Below are 17,028 nucleotides of genomic sequence, written 5' to 3'. Positions count from 1 at the left end.
TGTTGGTCAAGTCCAAAAGGAAATAAGATCACATTGATCACCTGAAGGAAGCTTTCGACATACGCAGGCGATACAAAATGAAATTGAATCCTGAAAAGTGTGCATTCATCATGACCTCGAGGAAATTCTTGGGCTTCCTAGTATTACAACAAGGTATCGAGGTCAACCCCAACCAAATCAAAGCTATAGAGGGGATACCGGAGAACTTAACCAATAAAAAATAGGTTCAAAGGTTGACCGACCATATAGCCGCCCTGTCGAGATTCATCTCGCGGTCTTCCGACAGGTGCCATAAGTTCTTCGGCGTACTCAAAAAAGAAAACGGCCTCCAATGGACCGTCGAATGAGCCGACGCCCTGAAGGAATTAAAGGCCTACCTATCATTTCCCTCATTGCTCTCCAAAGTATAACCTGGAGAATGCATTCTCGTCTACCTGGCAGTGCCCAAAGTGCGGTAAGCGCAGTCCTGGTCCGAGAAAATAAAGGTACGTAATCTCCCATCTATTACATTAGCAAAACTTTAGTTGACGCCGAGACGAGGTACCCCCACCTCGAAAAGTTGGTCCTGACTTGGTCGTAGCTTCACGGAAGCTTGGACCTTACTTTTAATGCCATCCCATCTTGGTAGTCATGACTTTCCCCTTAAGAAGTATTTTGCATAAGCTCGAACTATCGGGTAGACTGGACAAATGGGCCATAGAGTTAAGTGAACATGATATCACGTATCAATTGTGAACGATGATAAAGTCGCTAGTACTTGTCGACTTCGTCACCGACATTAGCGCAAAAATAATGCCTGAAGTCGAAAGAGAACCTACCAACACCTCTCCCCAAAAACAAGGTCCATGGATTTTGTACGGTGATGGCACCTCTAATGTATCAGGGTCCGGATTGGGACTCGTGCTCGAGGTCCCGACAGGTGAAGTAATTCTCCAGTCCATCAGATGTCCGGACATGACTAACAATGAGGTCGAGTACGAGGCCGTGATTGCAGGATTAAGACTGGCACTCGAGTACGGAGCAAGACGAGTCATCTTAGATGCGACTCTCAGCTTGTATCCAACCAAGTCACAAGGACTTTCCAAATGAAAGAGCAAAGGTTACAGAAGTATTAGGCTGAGATCTGTAGACTGCTACCTAAATTTGATGAATTACAGCTCAACCAGATCCCTCGAGCACAAAATATTGAAACAGACGGCCTTGCCAAGCTAGCAGCGGCCACTAAAAGCATAATCAGAAAAGGAAACATGGTCACCCTCCTCCACTAATCAATCAACCAAATCGAGGTAAGGACTATAAACCTATCTTGGGACTGGCACGATTGTATTGTGGCATACTTACAGGATGGCGTGCTCCCTGATGATAAAAAAAAGCCAAGAAGCTTCGAATGCAAGCGGCCAGGTATAGCGTCATTGACAATGACCTTCATAAAAGGACGTAAGGCGGACCCCTAGCAAAATGCTTGGGCCCGAACCAGACACGTTGCATTCTAGAAGAAGTCCATGAAGGCCACTACGAATCACATTTTGGCGATTGAGCTCTGGTCAGATGTCTTATACGAGAAGGCTATTACTAGCCCACCATGAAAAAAGAGGAAGTTGACTTCATGAGAAATTGCGAGCAATGCCAAAAATATGCCCCTATAATCCACCAAGAGGGTGAGCACCTCCACTAAGTCACCTCACTATGGCCTTTCATCAAGTGGGGGATGGACATCATCGACCCCCTTCCAGTAGGGCGAGGTAATATGCGATTTCTTTTGGTTGTAACTGACTACTTCTCTAAGTGGGTAGAAGAAGTAGCATTCGCTACTTCGCCTTCATATGGAAGAATATTGTGTGGCACTTTGGCCTCCCCAAAGAAATCAGTTGTGACAACGGACCCCAATTCATCAGGAAAAGATAGTCGAGTTTTTCGAGAAATGGCATATCAAAAGAATACTCTCCACTTTGTACCACCCCGTAGGCGATGGACAAGCAAAATCCTCCAACAAATCAATACTAAACATCATGAAGAAAAAGCTCGAGAACGCCAAGGGGTTGTGGCCAGAACTACTGACGGAAGTGTTATGGGCATACCGCACAATGCCAAAAACAACAGGCAGAACACTACTACAAAAGAAAAGCTAAAGTCAGACCACTCAAAGTCAGGGACTACGTACTCAAGGCCAAAACACAGGCAAGCAAGGACCCTCGGGAAGGAAAACTGGGAATGAATTGGGACGGTCCATACAAAATCACGGTAACAGAAAACAAAGGGTTATTCCAACTTGAAATGATGGAAGGAAAACTACTACCAAACAACTTGAACATCTCCCACCTCAAGTACTTTAACTTCTAAGGAAAAATGTTCTCCAAGCCGTACTCTGTTTCCCTCACTCGAGTTTTGTCCCAATTGGGTTTTCTCGGGAAGGTTTTTAATGAGACGACAAGGAGGACGTTTCAAGTTAAAGTACGAATAGGTGAAGGCACAGACCGATCAGTTCATTGCTCAACCACTCAATACTGCTCAAGGTCGACCAATAAAGGGACTAGATAGACTTGGACTGGAGTGCCAGCCCGAAAAATTAGACTGGGACTGGAATGTCGAGCTAGAAAACATGTAAATTTCTCTAAATTTTTAAAAGAAAAGCACACGTACAAGAAGTTCACCCACATTTTCTCTGAAACAACACTGCATCACATTCGGCCTTGTTTGAATTAATTAAAGTGACATTCGACCTCGTTCGAATTAATTAAATTGACATTCGACCTCATTTGAATTAATTAAAGTGACATTCAACCTCGTTCGAATTAATTAAAGTGACATTCGACCTCGTTTGAATTACCTCACATTAGATCTCGTTCAAATTAATTAAAGTGACATTCGACCTCGTTTGAATTAATTAAAGTGATATTCGACCTCGTTCGAATGAACTCACATTCAACCTCATTCAAATTAATTAAAGTGACATTCGACCTCGTTCAAGTTAACTCACATTCAACCTCGTTCAAATTAACACTCATTTGCCTCGGCTACGGCCAAAATTGAAATGACTAAGGCAACCAAACGATAGAAGCACACAACCAAACAAAGAAGATTTAAAGACGAACAAGCAAAATAATATTTTCATACTTCACAAAAAAACATATCCTTTACAAGGGCTAAGTATACGCCCACAAAATATGGACAAAATTACAAAGGAAAATCTATTCACCATCCGGCCCAGCAACGCCATCTCCACCATCGCCTTGAGGATATTCATCTTCATACCAAGCGTCCTACTCGAGCTTGTCCAATTCCTCCTCCTCCTCCTCCTCACCATCGCCGGTCCCTGGATTAGCTGGGTCATAACCATAGGCAATCTTAGTTGTACGTGCCTTAGGACGAGCATCCTCAAAATTAGCCTTAGGAACTTTCCCTACCGTCATCAAATTCTTAAATATGTCCAACTGAGCCTCGGCGTGGATCCACATCTTATACAATTTCCGCAGAACATCGGGGTAAGCAGAAGTGTGAGAAGAGGACGACTGAGCCAACAACTGTGCCATCTCGGCCTCAAGACTAGCAATCTGATCACTAAGGTTGGAGACCTCTTTCTCCAGCCCCCCAATCCACTCATCAAGTCGTGCCTCCCTGAGCGTGTCCGTCTCCATATCATTCGCCCGTCCAGGCCGGACGATGCGAATTGAATCCTCCAATGCCACCACCTTTGCCGCAGCCACCAACCGAGCCGACTCGGCCTTCTCTAATTCCATCATCTTCTTGATGACTTCATCACTTAAAGATCAGCCCTTATTGTACACTACTCGAGCTCGGCCCGCAAATATACCACTTAGGTCTGAAGATCCGTGCACTCAGCTTCAACTCCCTTGCTCACTTCGAGCTCTTCTTCTTTCTCCCTAAGAGCCCCCTCGAGCTCGCTGCATTTACTAATGGCCTTCATAAGCTCATCATCTTTTTGCTTTAGCTCGTCTCTGACATCTTGGAAATTCCCACTCGTACTGAACCGCCTGCAGATCTCGCGGTGCTTGTTGCGATACTCGTGGTACTTTATCTCCATTTTATTGAAGGTAGCTATGCAGCTCTCCTTTCGGCAAGCACTCTCAATCTCTAAGATAATGGTTTGTAAAAAGAACAGAAAAGAGTCAGTCTAAAAAGAAAAAAAAAGGAGAGGAGGAAAATATGCAAGACATAGAAACTAGGAAGATCGGAAAGCTTACCCTCAAAGCGAGGCCAGCCAAGCTCGTCGACATGGTGGCATCATTGAACATCGCCAAGGGCCTACCTTCTGCATTAAAACAGAGGGGACCTAAGGAGGGGACTACATCCTCCGTGTTTACCAAAAGGTCAAGGTCCATGGGGATCGCGATGGTGCGAGAAGACCCTTCCAACCTCACCTCCAACCAAGTAAAGCCTTCGTTATACCCCCGTACCTCCTTGGGGTCAATGTCAGAACCAGTATCATAACCATCCTCGATGACGCCCTTTGCTCTCTCCTTGGCCGATGAAGAAACATCGACCGGCCTCGAGGACGACGGTTCGTCCGCTAGCACGGCATCAACAGCCTCGGATGGACCTCCAATTCTATCCCCAACCTCAGGTAGTGGCGACCTTTACGCGACCCCCGTGGACAATGGCATCTCGGGTGGGGGAACGACGTCACTCTCCAGTATAACAGTAATCAACCCATAGTCAACCCTCGAAGAGTCCACTACTTGGGTGGTCCCGTCGTCTACATCCACTACTTTCTTTTTGCGGGGAACCAAGTCTTCATAACTTGGCAACGACTCGTCTATCAAATGCAGCACGGGAGAAGTTGAAGTCTCTGTTGCTGGAGCCGCTGATGGTTGTCTTGAACTAAACATCGGGGGTTGAGAAGAAGTTTTCGGCTGTAGGGGTGGGCATCGGTCGGTTCGTTTCGGTTATGAATATTATCGGTTTAGCATATCGGTTATTAGTTTACAAATTTGATAAACCAAAAACCGAACCGATAAGATATCGGTTATCGGTTAATCGGTTATCGATTATTTGGTTCGGTTATCGGTTTACCCGATAAGATAACTCAATCTAGAGTTAAGCAAAAAAGAGAAAACAATTCACTGGAGTTAAGCAAAAAAAGAGAAGAATTCACATATAGTATACTACCCATTTCTGCATTCTATCTAGTGGCCATAACTAGAATAGTACTAATTCTTCAAATAAAGTTGTCCAAATACATTAATAATAATATAAAGTAGTAACAATTTCACCTTAAAATTAATAAGTCCAAACATATAGTACTAACAGTCCAAGATAAATTGGAAGCTGTTTGTCAAATGCCTAACCTGAAAAAAGAAAACATAGAGCAAAACCTTGATCTATGCATGGGCAATACTAACACAGAAATAAAAAACACCTAGAAGGCAAGAAAATGTTGTCCTGTTGCCAAAGCTCAGCGTACTATACAGAAGAATAATGTTCAAAAATATACCCGAAACTGACAAAGATTGTTGATTGAGAATTGATAAGTACGAAGAGAAATTAGTAGTAGGTAAAGGCTGCACAATGTGAGCTCACAAAATTAAGAAACAAAAATAAAAAAATAAAGAATCATTAACAGTCAAAAATACCAATATGAAGATGAATTTTGTTATAGAAATTAAAAGCCTAATGTATAAGACCGAAGACTTACGCTAGGAGTAACTAGTAAGGTCTATGAAGAATGAAGATGAAGCAACTGAAGAGTGCGACTGAGAAAGAATAGGAGAGAACAAACTGAAGCCCTAGCATATGTATATAGTTAAGGGTAAAATCATAATTTTATTAATTCTTATTGGGTTATCGGTTAATCCATTATCAAAATTGGCAAACCGAAGCCCAAACTGATAATGCAATAGTGAAAAAATTCTAAATTGTTAACCCAATAACCCGATACCGAAAATTCAATAAATAATTAATGGTTCGGGTTATCGGTTTTACCCGATATATGCCCAGCCCTAGTCGACTGGGCAGGTTTATCTGCAACCGCAATGAGAATAGAACCCATAGCAGCACACGATTGGCGGAATGCTGGAGTAAGAGCCCTCACCCTTCTCGAAGCTCTCCGACCTAACATCGAAAAACAAAAGGTTAGGTCAACTCTCCACAATTCAAAAAGAAAAGGATATGATGACCCAAAGGTCGAAGCGGCTAAAAACTCACTAGTCGCCGAAGGCTTGGGCCCGAACTTCTTGTAAAAGGCTAGTCAATCACGGATCCCCATAGTATGAGGCAAAACCTAGCTAACCTAGTCATGAATGTCCGCAACCAATAGAGAGGGATCTTTCTTGGCTGAAAAAAATATATATATATAAATAGAGCGATTACGCTACTACCGAAATAAGAGAAATGAACGCTCGGAGGAGCTACTTACGAGTATAGTTCCACGCCTCAGGAAAATCATTAGTATTCCTCACTACGTCCTCGGTCTTGACGTAGAAAAAGTTGAACCAGAACCGACGATTGGCCTTATCATCCATCTTCACCACCAAACTCTTGCCTCCATGATGACGAAGGTGTAACATCGTCCCCTTATGAAAATTGCACACATAGAGGCGCATTAAATGGCGGATAGACATACCGCGGCTGGCCAGTTCCGCGTACTTCATCAATATGAGAATAAGTTTATAAATGTAAGGGGAAAGCTGGGTCGGGCAGACGCCGTAATAACGAAAGAAGTCCTCCGCCAATGAGAGAAGGGGAAGTGAATAGCCCACAAGGAACGGATACGCGTAGAATACGCAATATCCAGGGCAGTGAACCTGTACTACATCAGACCGGCCGAGATAAGGTCGATATGGGCCGGGATTATGAACTTGGCCCTAAATTCAGCAAGGTCCGCCGCGTCCATTTCAGATTCAACGAGTTCAAGATCATTCTCAGGCCGTTTCGAGAAGTCCGATGTAGCCTTTTCAGTGCGAGGGATTATTTCATCCACTGTAGGGAAGCTTTTATCCTCTACAACAATGGTAGCCCTATCATCATGAGCGGGCATGCTCACTGACAATGGAACTGGGTCAGAGGTCCCCTCAGGGTTGGAAGATGCACTAGCCACATTTGGTTATGTATATGGGAAGGAATTACAAGTACATAGGAGGTTATAATGGCAAAAGTTGTTGAAAGCAGGAAAAATAGGGATGCAAGAGCACTGAGAAGAAGAAATAAAAGCCCGGAGATTCGAATGCTTGAAAATGCAACAAATCAAATAGGAGGTTCCCATCCCTATTTATAAGAAATCCAGGCACCCTAATCGAGGATACAAAGTGCCGCTGCACAAATATCGAAACGTCAAGGGCGCGGGAAACGACATAACATATCGAGAAAATGCATAATAATGAAGCATGATGTCATGACGTCATTCTAAATCGACATAACGGTCATTTGTGGCTCCCAAAACGCTATGTCATCACCTCGATGTGAGCATTATTACTCAACCTGCCCGCTTAAATCTCTCAAACTACGACTAGCGAAGTCCGCCCATCGAGATCGTCCAAAAAACAACCTCGATAAGCGGAGGGACTAAGTGTATGGGTCAAAATTTGACTAAGGGAATTCGCCACATGGAGATATTATTAGAAGCGATTAGGCCGAGATCGAATAATAATTAATGGAACTTACTACCGAGCAGTTGGTTATGGCCGAGGTCAAACGTTTAAAGCAACAGTAACGACTAGTTTTGTAATTGGATATTTGGGAGAATATTCCATTGAATATTCTCTGTACTTGTATTTTTAGGTTTGATTAGGAGCATGTCCTTTATAAATAAAAAGGGAGAGAGAAGGTAAAGCGTATGTATTATGTATTCTGATAAGAACTCTATTAAAAAGTTGAGTCTCTAGATAAATACAAACACCACCTTTCTAAAGAGATTCGATTCATTGTTTATTCTATACTTTTCACATCAGATCTGAGAAAGTCTCCAACATTCCTATAGTTATTTGTCTCACATCATTGTTAGAAAGAGGAATCATTCACCTCATTCAATATTAGGTGAATCATTCTCTTTATTTATATTTAGTGCCATTTATTATTATTTAGTACATGTGTTCGAAATACATAATTATTCATAGGTACAACAATGAAAGTCATGTAAATATATCCAAACATATCTAAATACATTTAAATACAATTTAAAAACTCTACCATGAATGCAATATATAAAAAATTCAAAATACACACATGTACATGTGAGTACGACTATATATATATATATATATATATATATATATATATATATACATCTAAATACGTATAAATACATCTAAGAACAACCAGTAAAAGTCACCGTAATAAATATTCATCAGTAAAATACAGATGAATATATCTAAATATAATTTAAAATTCTAAATACATTTAAATACAATTTAAAAATTCTACCATGGAAACAATATACAATTTCACATTCAAAATACATAACCATAGATTTAAATATAACATGATGTTTAACAAGTTGTAATTAAGAACACTCAAACCTGATAGCATTAGACCTATCAACCCGGAATTGAAACCTTTCAGATATTGCATAATGCTCCATCACATGTTTCAATGTAGCCTTATCTTTATATATTTGTCCAGCCATAACCTCTTTTTGATTAGGTTTTGAGATAATCAAATTCGTGTCCAGTTCGAACACCTCAATTAGTTCGCCTGAATTGACAGACTCAATAGCAAGTGTATCATCTGTATCAAAATTACACCTTTGATTTGCTTCGTCAATTTGCACAAGGTCGCCGTGAATTAAACTACCTCCAGCTATAACTTCTTTGTCAATTGTTGTTATGCATAAAGGATACATCTCGAATTCTCTGTTCACTTTTTTTAACTCCACATACACCATGTAACCTATGTCGTTATGTATTTCCATTGGCGTACAATTTCCATTTACTTTGTATTCAATTTTAATTGACTTTGAGCACAAATCTATGTCGAGTTGTTTCGAAATTGAGGGAACCAAATCATTGTACGACGCATACTCCTTTATTAGTATCCCCTCAATCGAATAATCGACATAGTTACTCTCACTGTTCCACTTGCCAGAATGATGCAGTAGCACGGTTAAACTTGTCATATGTAAAATCTAATTATACCGATTTCTGTATATAATTGTATGAATCCTGATAGCAACAGAAAAAGGAAGGATTATAAACTCGGCGATTGCTCTATTTTGTTATTTTTCGGCTGGAAAAAATATTCAGCAGATTCGGCGTCAAATACAGATTCAGGGTGATATAATTGAGTTAGTTGAGTTATATTAGGAGTCTATTGTGTTTATTGATTCACTTCCGTTTAAAAACAGCTGAATAGACCACAATTTACGCTATTTATGTTATTGTATTCACAAATACATATCGTGAATACAGTCGAATACAATAATTGTTGTACTCCCCTGTTTCACGCCGAGTTTTGCTACTGTATTCATGAATACAGTAGCTTAAATACATGAAATACACTCTAAAAAAACTGAAAACATAGTTATAGGAAGTAATATAGTAAATGGTAGTTATAGCTAGCTAATAACCACTAAACAATAGTGTTTTGTGAAAATTTCTCTTTAATAAACTCCTATTGTTCGATCTAACGGGAATTGTGAAATTTTTAAGGAAAAATTAGACTACACATCAAACATTTATAATGTATTTACCATTTGTAGTTATACTTTCAGCAAATTTACTATTCGTAGCTATATTTGAATTTTATAGGATATCCATAAAATAAGACATTAATTATTTTGAACTGAAATAAGAGAGCAACAAACTCTCGTAGCTTAATTGGTTAGAGTGTCCGCTTAATACAATATTTGTTTTGATTGTCACTTGAATTTTATTATATTGTATCGTTAAATCCATCATTACATAACGACGAAAGTTGGGGTTGCGGCGTCGTTTTCTTGCTTTTTTCTCTCATCTTGCCTTTTCTTATTATTAAATAGTCAAATTTTATCCTTTACCTTGCTTTTAATAGAATAATTCTTCTTTGTACCCTATTTTTTCTTAGTAATGTTGCAAGTTTATTCTTTATATTATTGGTACGAAACATCATGAAGCGACGACAAACAATACAATTTATTCAAACATTATATTTATCAAACAATACAATACAATGCAGAACAATATAATACGATACATTATGGAACGTCATGAAACAAACTAAGTTGTAAGGTTCACTTTGATAAACCTAAAGGATAAAAAATGATCAGAAGTATATTTTAAGGGACCATTTTATACCTATCCTTAAACATAAAGATCCTTTTTTGTCAGTTGCTCGTGAATGTACAGTAAACAATCATTACCGTTACGCCCAACCGTCAGCTCATCCTAGCTTTTCCAGAGTCATCGCCACCATGACGCCGCCGAGTATCTCCGTTATCCCGTCCTCCTCCACCACCATAGTCTCTCCGAAACCACTAAAACCGCCGCCGGTTGTACAGCCACAACTGCCGTCGCTCGAAACCAAGCTTTTCAGTCGCAGGAACGCCGTCGTTTGGCTCTCACTCATTGCTCCTCTCACTTATCCTGCCTCTGCTCTCTCCTTCGGCATATGTACTTATCACTAGCTTTCTTCAACCTAAAGTTAAGAATAATTTATCTGAAAACAATGAAATTTAGCCTAAATTTTAACTGAATACTTTTTTCTTTGTGCGAAATGTTCTCAGCAGGACCAAAAGAATGGTTAAGAGATCAAAAGAAGAAGACTGCCAAGTACCTTTTGGCTCCAATCGATGCTTCTAGAAACATCCTCGGCTCTGCTTATCTCTTACTCAGTACATACTAACATACTGTTTATTTGGAAATTGCTTTTTTTTCTTAATATTTCTGCAGTTCATGAGCTGGATTAGTTGCTTTGTATTTGACAGCGAGAACTGAATCTGATTTTGGTGAAAAAGAACTTGAAGAAGTTCAGAGCTTGTTGAGATCTGCTGCAAGGGATTGTGTACCTCAAGAGAGGAATTCTTTTGTTCAGTTTCAATCAAACACTGGAGTTGAGGTTTGACCTCTGCTTTGACTTTGATTTAAAAATATTTTACCGGCTTCTTGCTGATTTTGATGGACTTATTAATCACAACTAACTCGCGACTGCATATTTTATTTTTAAAATTGCTAAGGTACTTAGTTCTAAACCAAGTGGTTTCACTTTGCGTATTGAGAGTTTAAGCATAGCCGGTCCCGAGTTATTAATTAAAAAGGATGTAGTAGGTTGATGGATAATGTAGAAATGATCCAACTAAAAATCCTCTAAATATGAAATTGAATTGAGTTGCATGTATACAGATGATATGAGGCAGATGCATGATTTGAACTTGATGGGTTCAACCTTTAGAAGTTTTAGCATTAAATTTATTATACTTCTAAAACTATGAGCTCAAAATATAATACTTGTTAAAATATTACTAGTGTTTTTCTCACACACACACACATATATCCATGTTCCATGTCGAAAATAATGGATTCGATCAAACCAATAGCTAATAAGTTGCATCTGTCCCTACAGATGATTCATATGGCTGATCTCAACTAGTTTGAGGTTGAGCTATGGTTGATTGATTGAAGTGCATTAGTGGTGTGGACATGTTAATAATTTCAGTTACGTGAAACAATAAGTCTCTCTTCTAGATTGTGTTTTGTTGTAATGCAACTTTTAAGAGTGAGGTGGAAGATAGGGAGACGAAAACCATGGAAACAAAGCAAATAATAATGCAAGCAACGAGTGATATTGCTCACACTTTTTTTGAAGTTAATATACCTTTTTGACCTGTGTTGTATTGTATGTTCTTCGTGGCTGATATGGAGGATTCCTAATTCTCAGGTCTGCACTTTCCGTTTGGTTGTGAAAAATGCTTCTTCTTTGCTTGCTGACAAGGACCCGGTAAAGTTAGCAGCCGAGACTAAGCTTATTGATCTCATAAGGTATCCTGTAAAACGTATTTTGTCTTCAAGAAGTGGGTTGATCTGTGTGTATTTCAAGTTGGAAGTTGTATTAGCTGTTTATTAGCGATGTTCTAGAATATGTTTTTGTTATAGTAGCTTGGCAGCTTATCTTACTCTCAGTACCTGCTGGCGGCTAAAAAATCTTGCTGGGGAGTTTTCATATTATGTGTTTCCATGAAAGTTGGAACTATCCTTATTAGTCATTATTTAGCTTCTATAAGGATATGGAGGATGTGTACATTTACTGCCTGTTTGTCATATTTAACGTGTTCTGAAGACGTAAAAGCCAGTCTTGAGTTATTACGATGAGACATATATGCACGTTTTGTTTAGACTGGAGAGATTTGACAGAAATTTTGTGACACAATATTTCTGTATTTCATGGTTGCAGGTCTTTTGCTTCTCTCAGTGACATGGCGAATGAAATTGATGTGCAAGTTGCTTCTAATAGGTATGGCTACTGATTTGCGACAATCCTTTTTATTTTCTTCTCAAAACTTGTGTTGGTTTCTTTTAAGTAAAATTTTCCATTTATATATGGCTGACAAACATGATAACAAAGTTAAATATTTCATGCTTGCTTTGTCCCTGTCTTATGACATGGACCTGCTTTATTTTTTTACAGGCAAAAGGTCGCAAATGCTCTCATGGATACAGTCACTTGTCTAGACAAGCTTGAGCAAGGCGTCAAGGAATGCCTAGAAGTTTGATGAATCCCTATTCTAGTCAAAGAAGGAACAGTATGAATTCTGCATTTGCCAATTTGGAGATGCTTTTCCTTTAGGTTTGGAAGGGCAAAAAGAAAAATTGTAAAACAGGTTGTACATCCATTTAATGTTCAAGTTTATTCTTTCATTGTAATGATTTTCTCCAGTTAAATGCATGTTACCTCAGTAGTGAGCAGGCATATCTTCACTTTCATTGAAATTACGAACAAGCGAATTATGATGCATAAAATCGACTCTTTTGCTATTGTTTTTCTATGTGAAGAATTGATGGTATTAGAATTTAGAGGTTTGATGCTCTTTGCTCTACAAGTTACATAACCTGCATCAACTTTACTAGATATTCTTCTCACTTGATATAGTGGACTAAGTTCATATTAGTTCTTGCCTCATGATACAATTAGGTAGTCTATTTGATAATGGCTTTGTGGTATTCCTTTTCTATATAATGGAAGTAAAAGACTAAATAACAGAGCTTGGAAGGTTGTTCTCTTGAAGCTTGTGTGTATTGTATGGAAGGAAAGAAATCTTGGTATTTAATGGGATTAATAACTTTTTCTCACAATGTTTTCCAACTTTTTCTCTACTTTCTTGGAGCACATAGTGCTCCCTGCAGAAAGCCATATTTATGTCCAAAACTGCCTGTCATTGTATACCTCTACAGTTTCTCCCTTTCCATGAGCACTATATTCATAATTATTAAAAACAGTAATAATAGATATATTTGTTTCTTGGTTGTGTCGGCAAAACTGTCCAACATTTGTTAGTGGTACCATTGCATTAGTCTATTAAATTTCTCGCCAAACTTGTTCTAATCTGCAATATAGTGATATGATAGTTATCTAAGCTGCATTGATCTCTTAGTGAGTAGATATCCAACGTGATATAGTAAAGATGATTCTTGTGAAGTCCAGGAATTGATATGCAAGCAAAACTTCAGTAATGTCTATACCTGACAAGCAGTATGTACTGAGGGATTGGATTATGCTTATTTATGCACCAAACAGAACTGAGAGACTTGAGTAAACAGGATAAGAATATGTATCATGAGGATTGGATTATGCGTTTTTTAAGCGCACCAAACAGAACTGAAAGAATTGAGTACATAGGGTAAGATAAGAGAATTGTTATATATGAGAGTTTCATCCTCAACAATTTATAAAGCTAATGAATTGTCCATGTCCCTTGGACATTTCAATGTCAGTCAGCTCGACAATTTCAGAAGTAAAATCTGTAGAAATTGGCTATTTGTACTTGGAGTGAACTCTATGAGTTATGCTGAGTTTTTGTCATAGTTGACAATAGCCACTCTTGAGATTTACTCTATACATATAAGTGATTAGCTATAATTTGAATCTCTTAACTGCATTGATGGAACTATATCCATTTTCCTCATAGGCTGTCAACTTTTCCAACCGAATTATGATTTGTATGATATACACTTCTCATGCTTATTTGCTTTATAAGGGCTGACTAACTGTTCCTCAACTGTATTTGCAAATAGTATGTAACTTGCAGCCACTGACAGGATGAAACATAAAACTTCTAGCAATAGCACAAAGAATTGGAACTGCTAATTGCAAGTATGGCAATAGTTGCTAAGTTCAATGCTGCACAAATAAGGTGTTCTTCAGGTAGTAAATAGCACTGTTGTGAAGCTTCTCTGTTCCTTAATTGCCCTTTGGTCATACTGCACAAAGGATGTTTCCATTTTATGTTTTGTACATAATGTTTCAATGTAGTCAGTTGCTTCTTTCAAGGATCCTATGTTGCTCGGGAAATAGAACAAACTTTTTCTGAGATTGGGCAAAATAGTGCGCTGTTGTCTCTTTTTAAACTCTTGCAAGAGTTAGAAGCTGGAGGGGAAATAAGGTGCTTGAAACATGACAACATGAACCTTTTTTAAGAATTACCTAGATCTTGAAAGCATAAATAGTGTACTAATCACAGGTTAAATGACATAGTCACACGTATAACTAATTGGTAATACGACAGTTACAATCAATGAGGAATGCTTCTAATCTTAACAGCAAGTTAGACTTTATTGGTGAACTATTCTTATAATATTCACAAAATAGATTGATTTGGTGGCTCTCCAGAAGCCTGAAGCAAATACAACCTACAACATGGTGTTCCATCATCTGGGTGAGTTTGAAGTGACCTGGGCAAGTTGCGCAACTTGTTGAACAAATTTAGTGGGTCATGCAACAGCCCAAAATGGGCATCTGGATCACCAATTTGAGAAAGTTTAACATCAGAAAATCCTAGTGATGGCAATAACTGATCAGGATAGTCGCTATAGAAATGGAAATTTGAGCTGGACATTGTGGTTGATTGCTTGTTCATGAAGTCCGCTAAGAGTACTGTATGTGCAAAGGTACAGTTATTCGCGATAATCTTCAGTACTTCCATTGCATTTGAGTGCGAGAGATAGTAGAGAATGCCCTCTAATACCCACACTGTATTCTTATTTAGCTTTAGGCCTGATTCTTGAAGCTTTTCAAGCCAGTCCTTTTCTCTCAAGTCAGCTGCCACTCTGTTCAATGATTTTACCATCATGTTCTGCTCGTTTGTTGCCTCTGCTGCTGCCTCTAAAATAGTGGTTTTCATTTGCAGAACTTCGGGAAAATCAACTTCAAAAATGTTACTGTCTTTCAAGCAACTCAAGCGATATGCCCTTGTATCCATACCTGCAGAAGAAGAACAGACAACACTGGTTTGCTCTATAACATTTTCTCTAAATGAAATCGAATAGCTTTCGAGGGGTGAGCAACGAAAATACTAGGTGAAATATGCATATCCTCTTGTGGTGGATAATATATGTCCATTCAGTGTTCAATCTCCAGATTGAGGCCATAACTCAAAGGAATTAAATAACATTCTGTTTATCAAATTTTAAATGGATGTATCAAATTACCTAGTTGTTATTTGTTTTTTTAGATTATATCTAAACATAGTCATAGTTGCTCCTAAGTGAAAGGACTGTATTAAATGAGAGACTATATTTCTTATCATCGGATAAGATTAGCATATTGCCAGTTGATGGCTAGTATTTTTGGGATTCATAGCTGGAATCTGTTGCATCTTGTTAATGTTTAGTTGGTATATGAATCACTGACATATTAATTTCCTGTGATGGGATGACATCTCTTGTCCCTGCCACTGGCTACTAATTACTAAATGAAAACTAGTCAATTGGCATTGAGTTGCAGAAGTATCCGTCTCTATATCTAAAATGTCACAAGGTATATACAGCACAAGAGATCATGTTGAAACATCACTTACCTGCTCCTAGAATGACAACTTGTGCTCCTCCACCATCAAAGGAATTAAGAGCTGCTTCAATTCTTTTATCAAACCATAGTGTCCTAACAGCAATGATAACTCCAGAAACCTCTCTAGCACTGTTGAGGATGTCTTTCTTAATCTTCTCATACAACTTCTTCAGGTATGTCTCTCCTGCAAGTAACTCTGCTAATGGATCATTGATCACATGTTTCCATAGTGCCCTTCCTGCTGCAGTTTGACGTGCCGATTGTCTCAAAGAGTCCCAATTTTGTTCTATTTTTGAATGAATTTCTCTGATGGTTTCAGTGTACAAAGAATCAGGTAGTATAAAATTTGGCAAGCTACCATTTTCTTGATTAGACATTGTTATGCTGATTTTTAGTGACTGATAGAAGGGAAGAACTAAAGAGATAAGCCATGTAATATATATAATAAAACAAAGAGTACTTTTGAGAGGAAAAAAGTTGTTATTAGGGATAAGGAAAGACAGCCACACAGAACCAACGTCTGAGAAAAATAGCTCAATCGTGTCCAGCGATTCTCTGTGTTAAGTAAATGAAGGTAATGAAGCAGGCCACGACTACCATCATTTTTCATCCCTTTGCCTACTTTGATTCTTTCCCCCTCTTAACAGTATATTTAATGAGTTAGCAATTTTTTTAATTCAAAAAGCAGCATAAAATGGATCCAACATGTTGGTCTAAACAAGTACAAGAATACTTTTAATATGTTACTAAGCTCGTATAGTTTTCTCCAAAAAGCTTCACATTAATAAGTATATGTAATTTCTTTTTAGTATCACCTTATAATGTAAAACTTGGTCGCATATCCAACAATCTTTCCAAGGCAGTAAGCGGTCTGTTTTACACCGTCACTCAACCATCTCTATACCCGTCTCATCAATCCATTAGCTAATACCAGTTGTTGGCTAAGACAACCCGAAGATACTCTTGACATAATATAATATTGTCAGTTTTGGACTAAACTCGTACTGTTTCCCCGAAAAGTCTCATAACATAGTGTCATATTCTCTTATCAACTTTCAATGTGGGACTTTCTTCGCATACTCAAAAGTCAAAACTGTCATCTGT

The 17,028-nt window shown here is 38.5% G+C and overlaps 2 protein-coding genes across 5 annotated transcripts; one reads left to right on the top strand and one right to left on the bottom strand.

Annotated features, from left to right (window-relative positions):
• The first annotated feature begins 10,238 nt into the window (after positions 1-10,238).
• On the top strand, positions 10,239-15,714 carry LOC104225218 (uncharacterized). Of its 4 annotated transcripts, none has more exons than XM_009776984.2 (7): positions 10,239-10,538; positions 10,652-10,759; positions 10,853-10,983; positions 11,803-11,903; positions 12,316-12,375; positions 12,550-12,742; positions 15,266-15,714. In XM_009776984.2, exons 1-6 carry the CDS (start codon positions 10,340-10,342, stop codon positions 12,632-12,634), a joined length of 684 nt encoding a protein of 227 aa, XP_009775286.1. In that variant the 5' UTR covers positions 10,239-10,339; the 3' UTR covers positions 12,635-12,742; positions 15,266-15,714. The 4 variants fall into 4 exon arrangements, with proteins under 4 accessions (XP_009775286.1, XP_070028437.1, XP_009775284.1 ...); XM_070172336.1 differs by having other exon boundaries at positions 14,154-15,714; XM_009776982.2 differs by having other exon boundaries at positions 12,550-14,283.
• On the bottom strand, positions 14,714-16,525 carry LOC104225219 (uncharacterized). The gene is made up of 2 exons (XM_009776985.2): positions 15,935-16,525; positions 14,714-15,339 (listed from the first exon to the last, which is right to left on the bottom strand). Exons 1-2 carry the CDS (start codon positions 16,299-16,301, stop codon positions 14,717-14,719), a joined length of 990 nt encoding a protein of 329 aa, XP_009775287.1. The 5' UTR covers positions 16,302-16,525; the 3' UTR covers positions 14,714-14,716.
• Between the last annotated feature and the right edge of the window lie 503 nt (positions 16,526-17,028).

The sequence above is a fragment of the Nicotiana sylvestris genome, chromosome 4, assembly GCF_000393655.2.
Source record: "Nicotiana sylvestris chromosome 4, ASM39365v2, whole genome shotgun sequence".
Taxonomy (NCBI): Eukaryota; Viridiplantae; Streptophyta; class Magnoliopsida; order Solanales; family Solanaceae; genus Nicotiana; species Nicotiana sylvestris.
Note: the sequence above shows the minus strand (reverse complement) of the source record. Positions and strands in the feature narration are given on the sequence as shown.

Excerpts from the sequence above, each read along its gene's own strand:
- LOC104225218 (XM_009776984.2), top strand. The coding sequence starts at position 10,340 with ATGACGCCGCCGAGTATCTCCGTTATCCCGTCCTCCTCCACCACCATA. Across the intron at positions 10,760-10,852 it reads CTCTGCTTATCTCTTACTCA|CGAGAACTGAATCTGATTTT; the intron begins GTACATACTAAC and ends TGTATTTGACAG. Across the intron at positions 10,984-11,802 it reads AATCAAACACTGGAGTTGAG|GTCTGCACTTTCCGTTTGGT; the intron begins GTTTGACCTCTG and ends CCTAATTCTCAG.
- LOC104225219 (XM_009776985.2), bottom strand. The coding sequence starts at position 16,301 with ATGTCTAATCAAGAAAATGGTAGCTTGCCAAATTTTATACTACCTGAT. Across the intron at positions 15,340-15,934 it reads AGTTGTCATTCTAGGAGCAG|GTATGGATACAAGGGCATAT; the intron begins GTAAGTGATGTT and ends CTTCTTCTGCAG.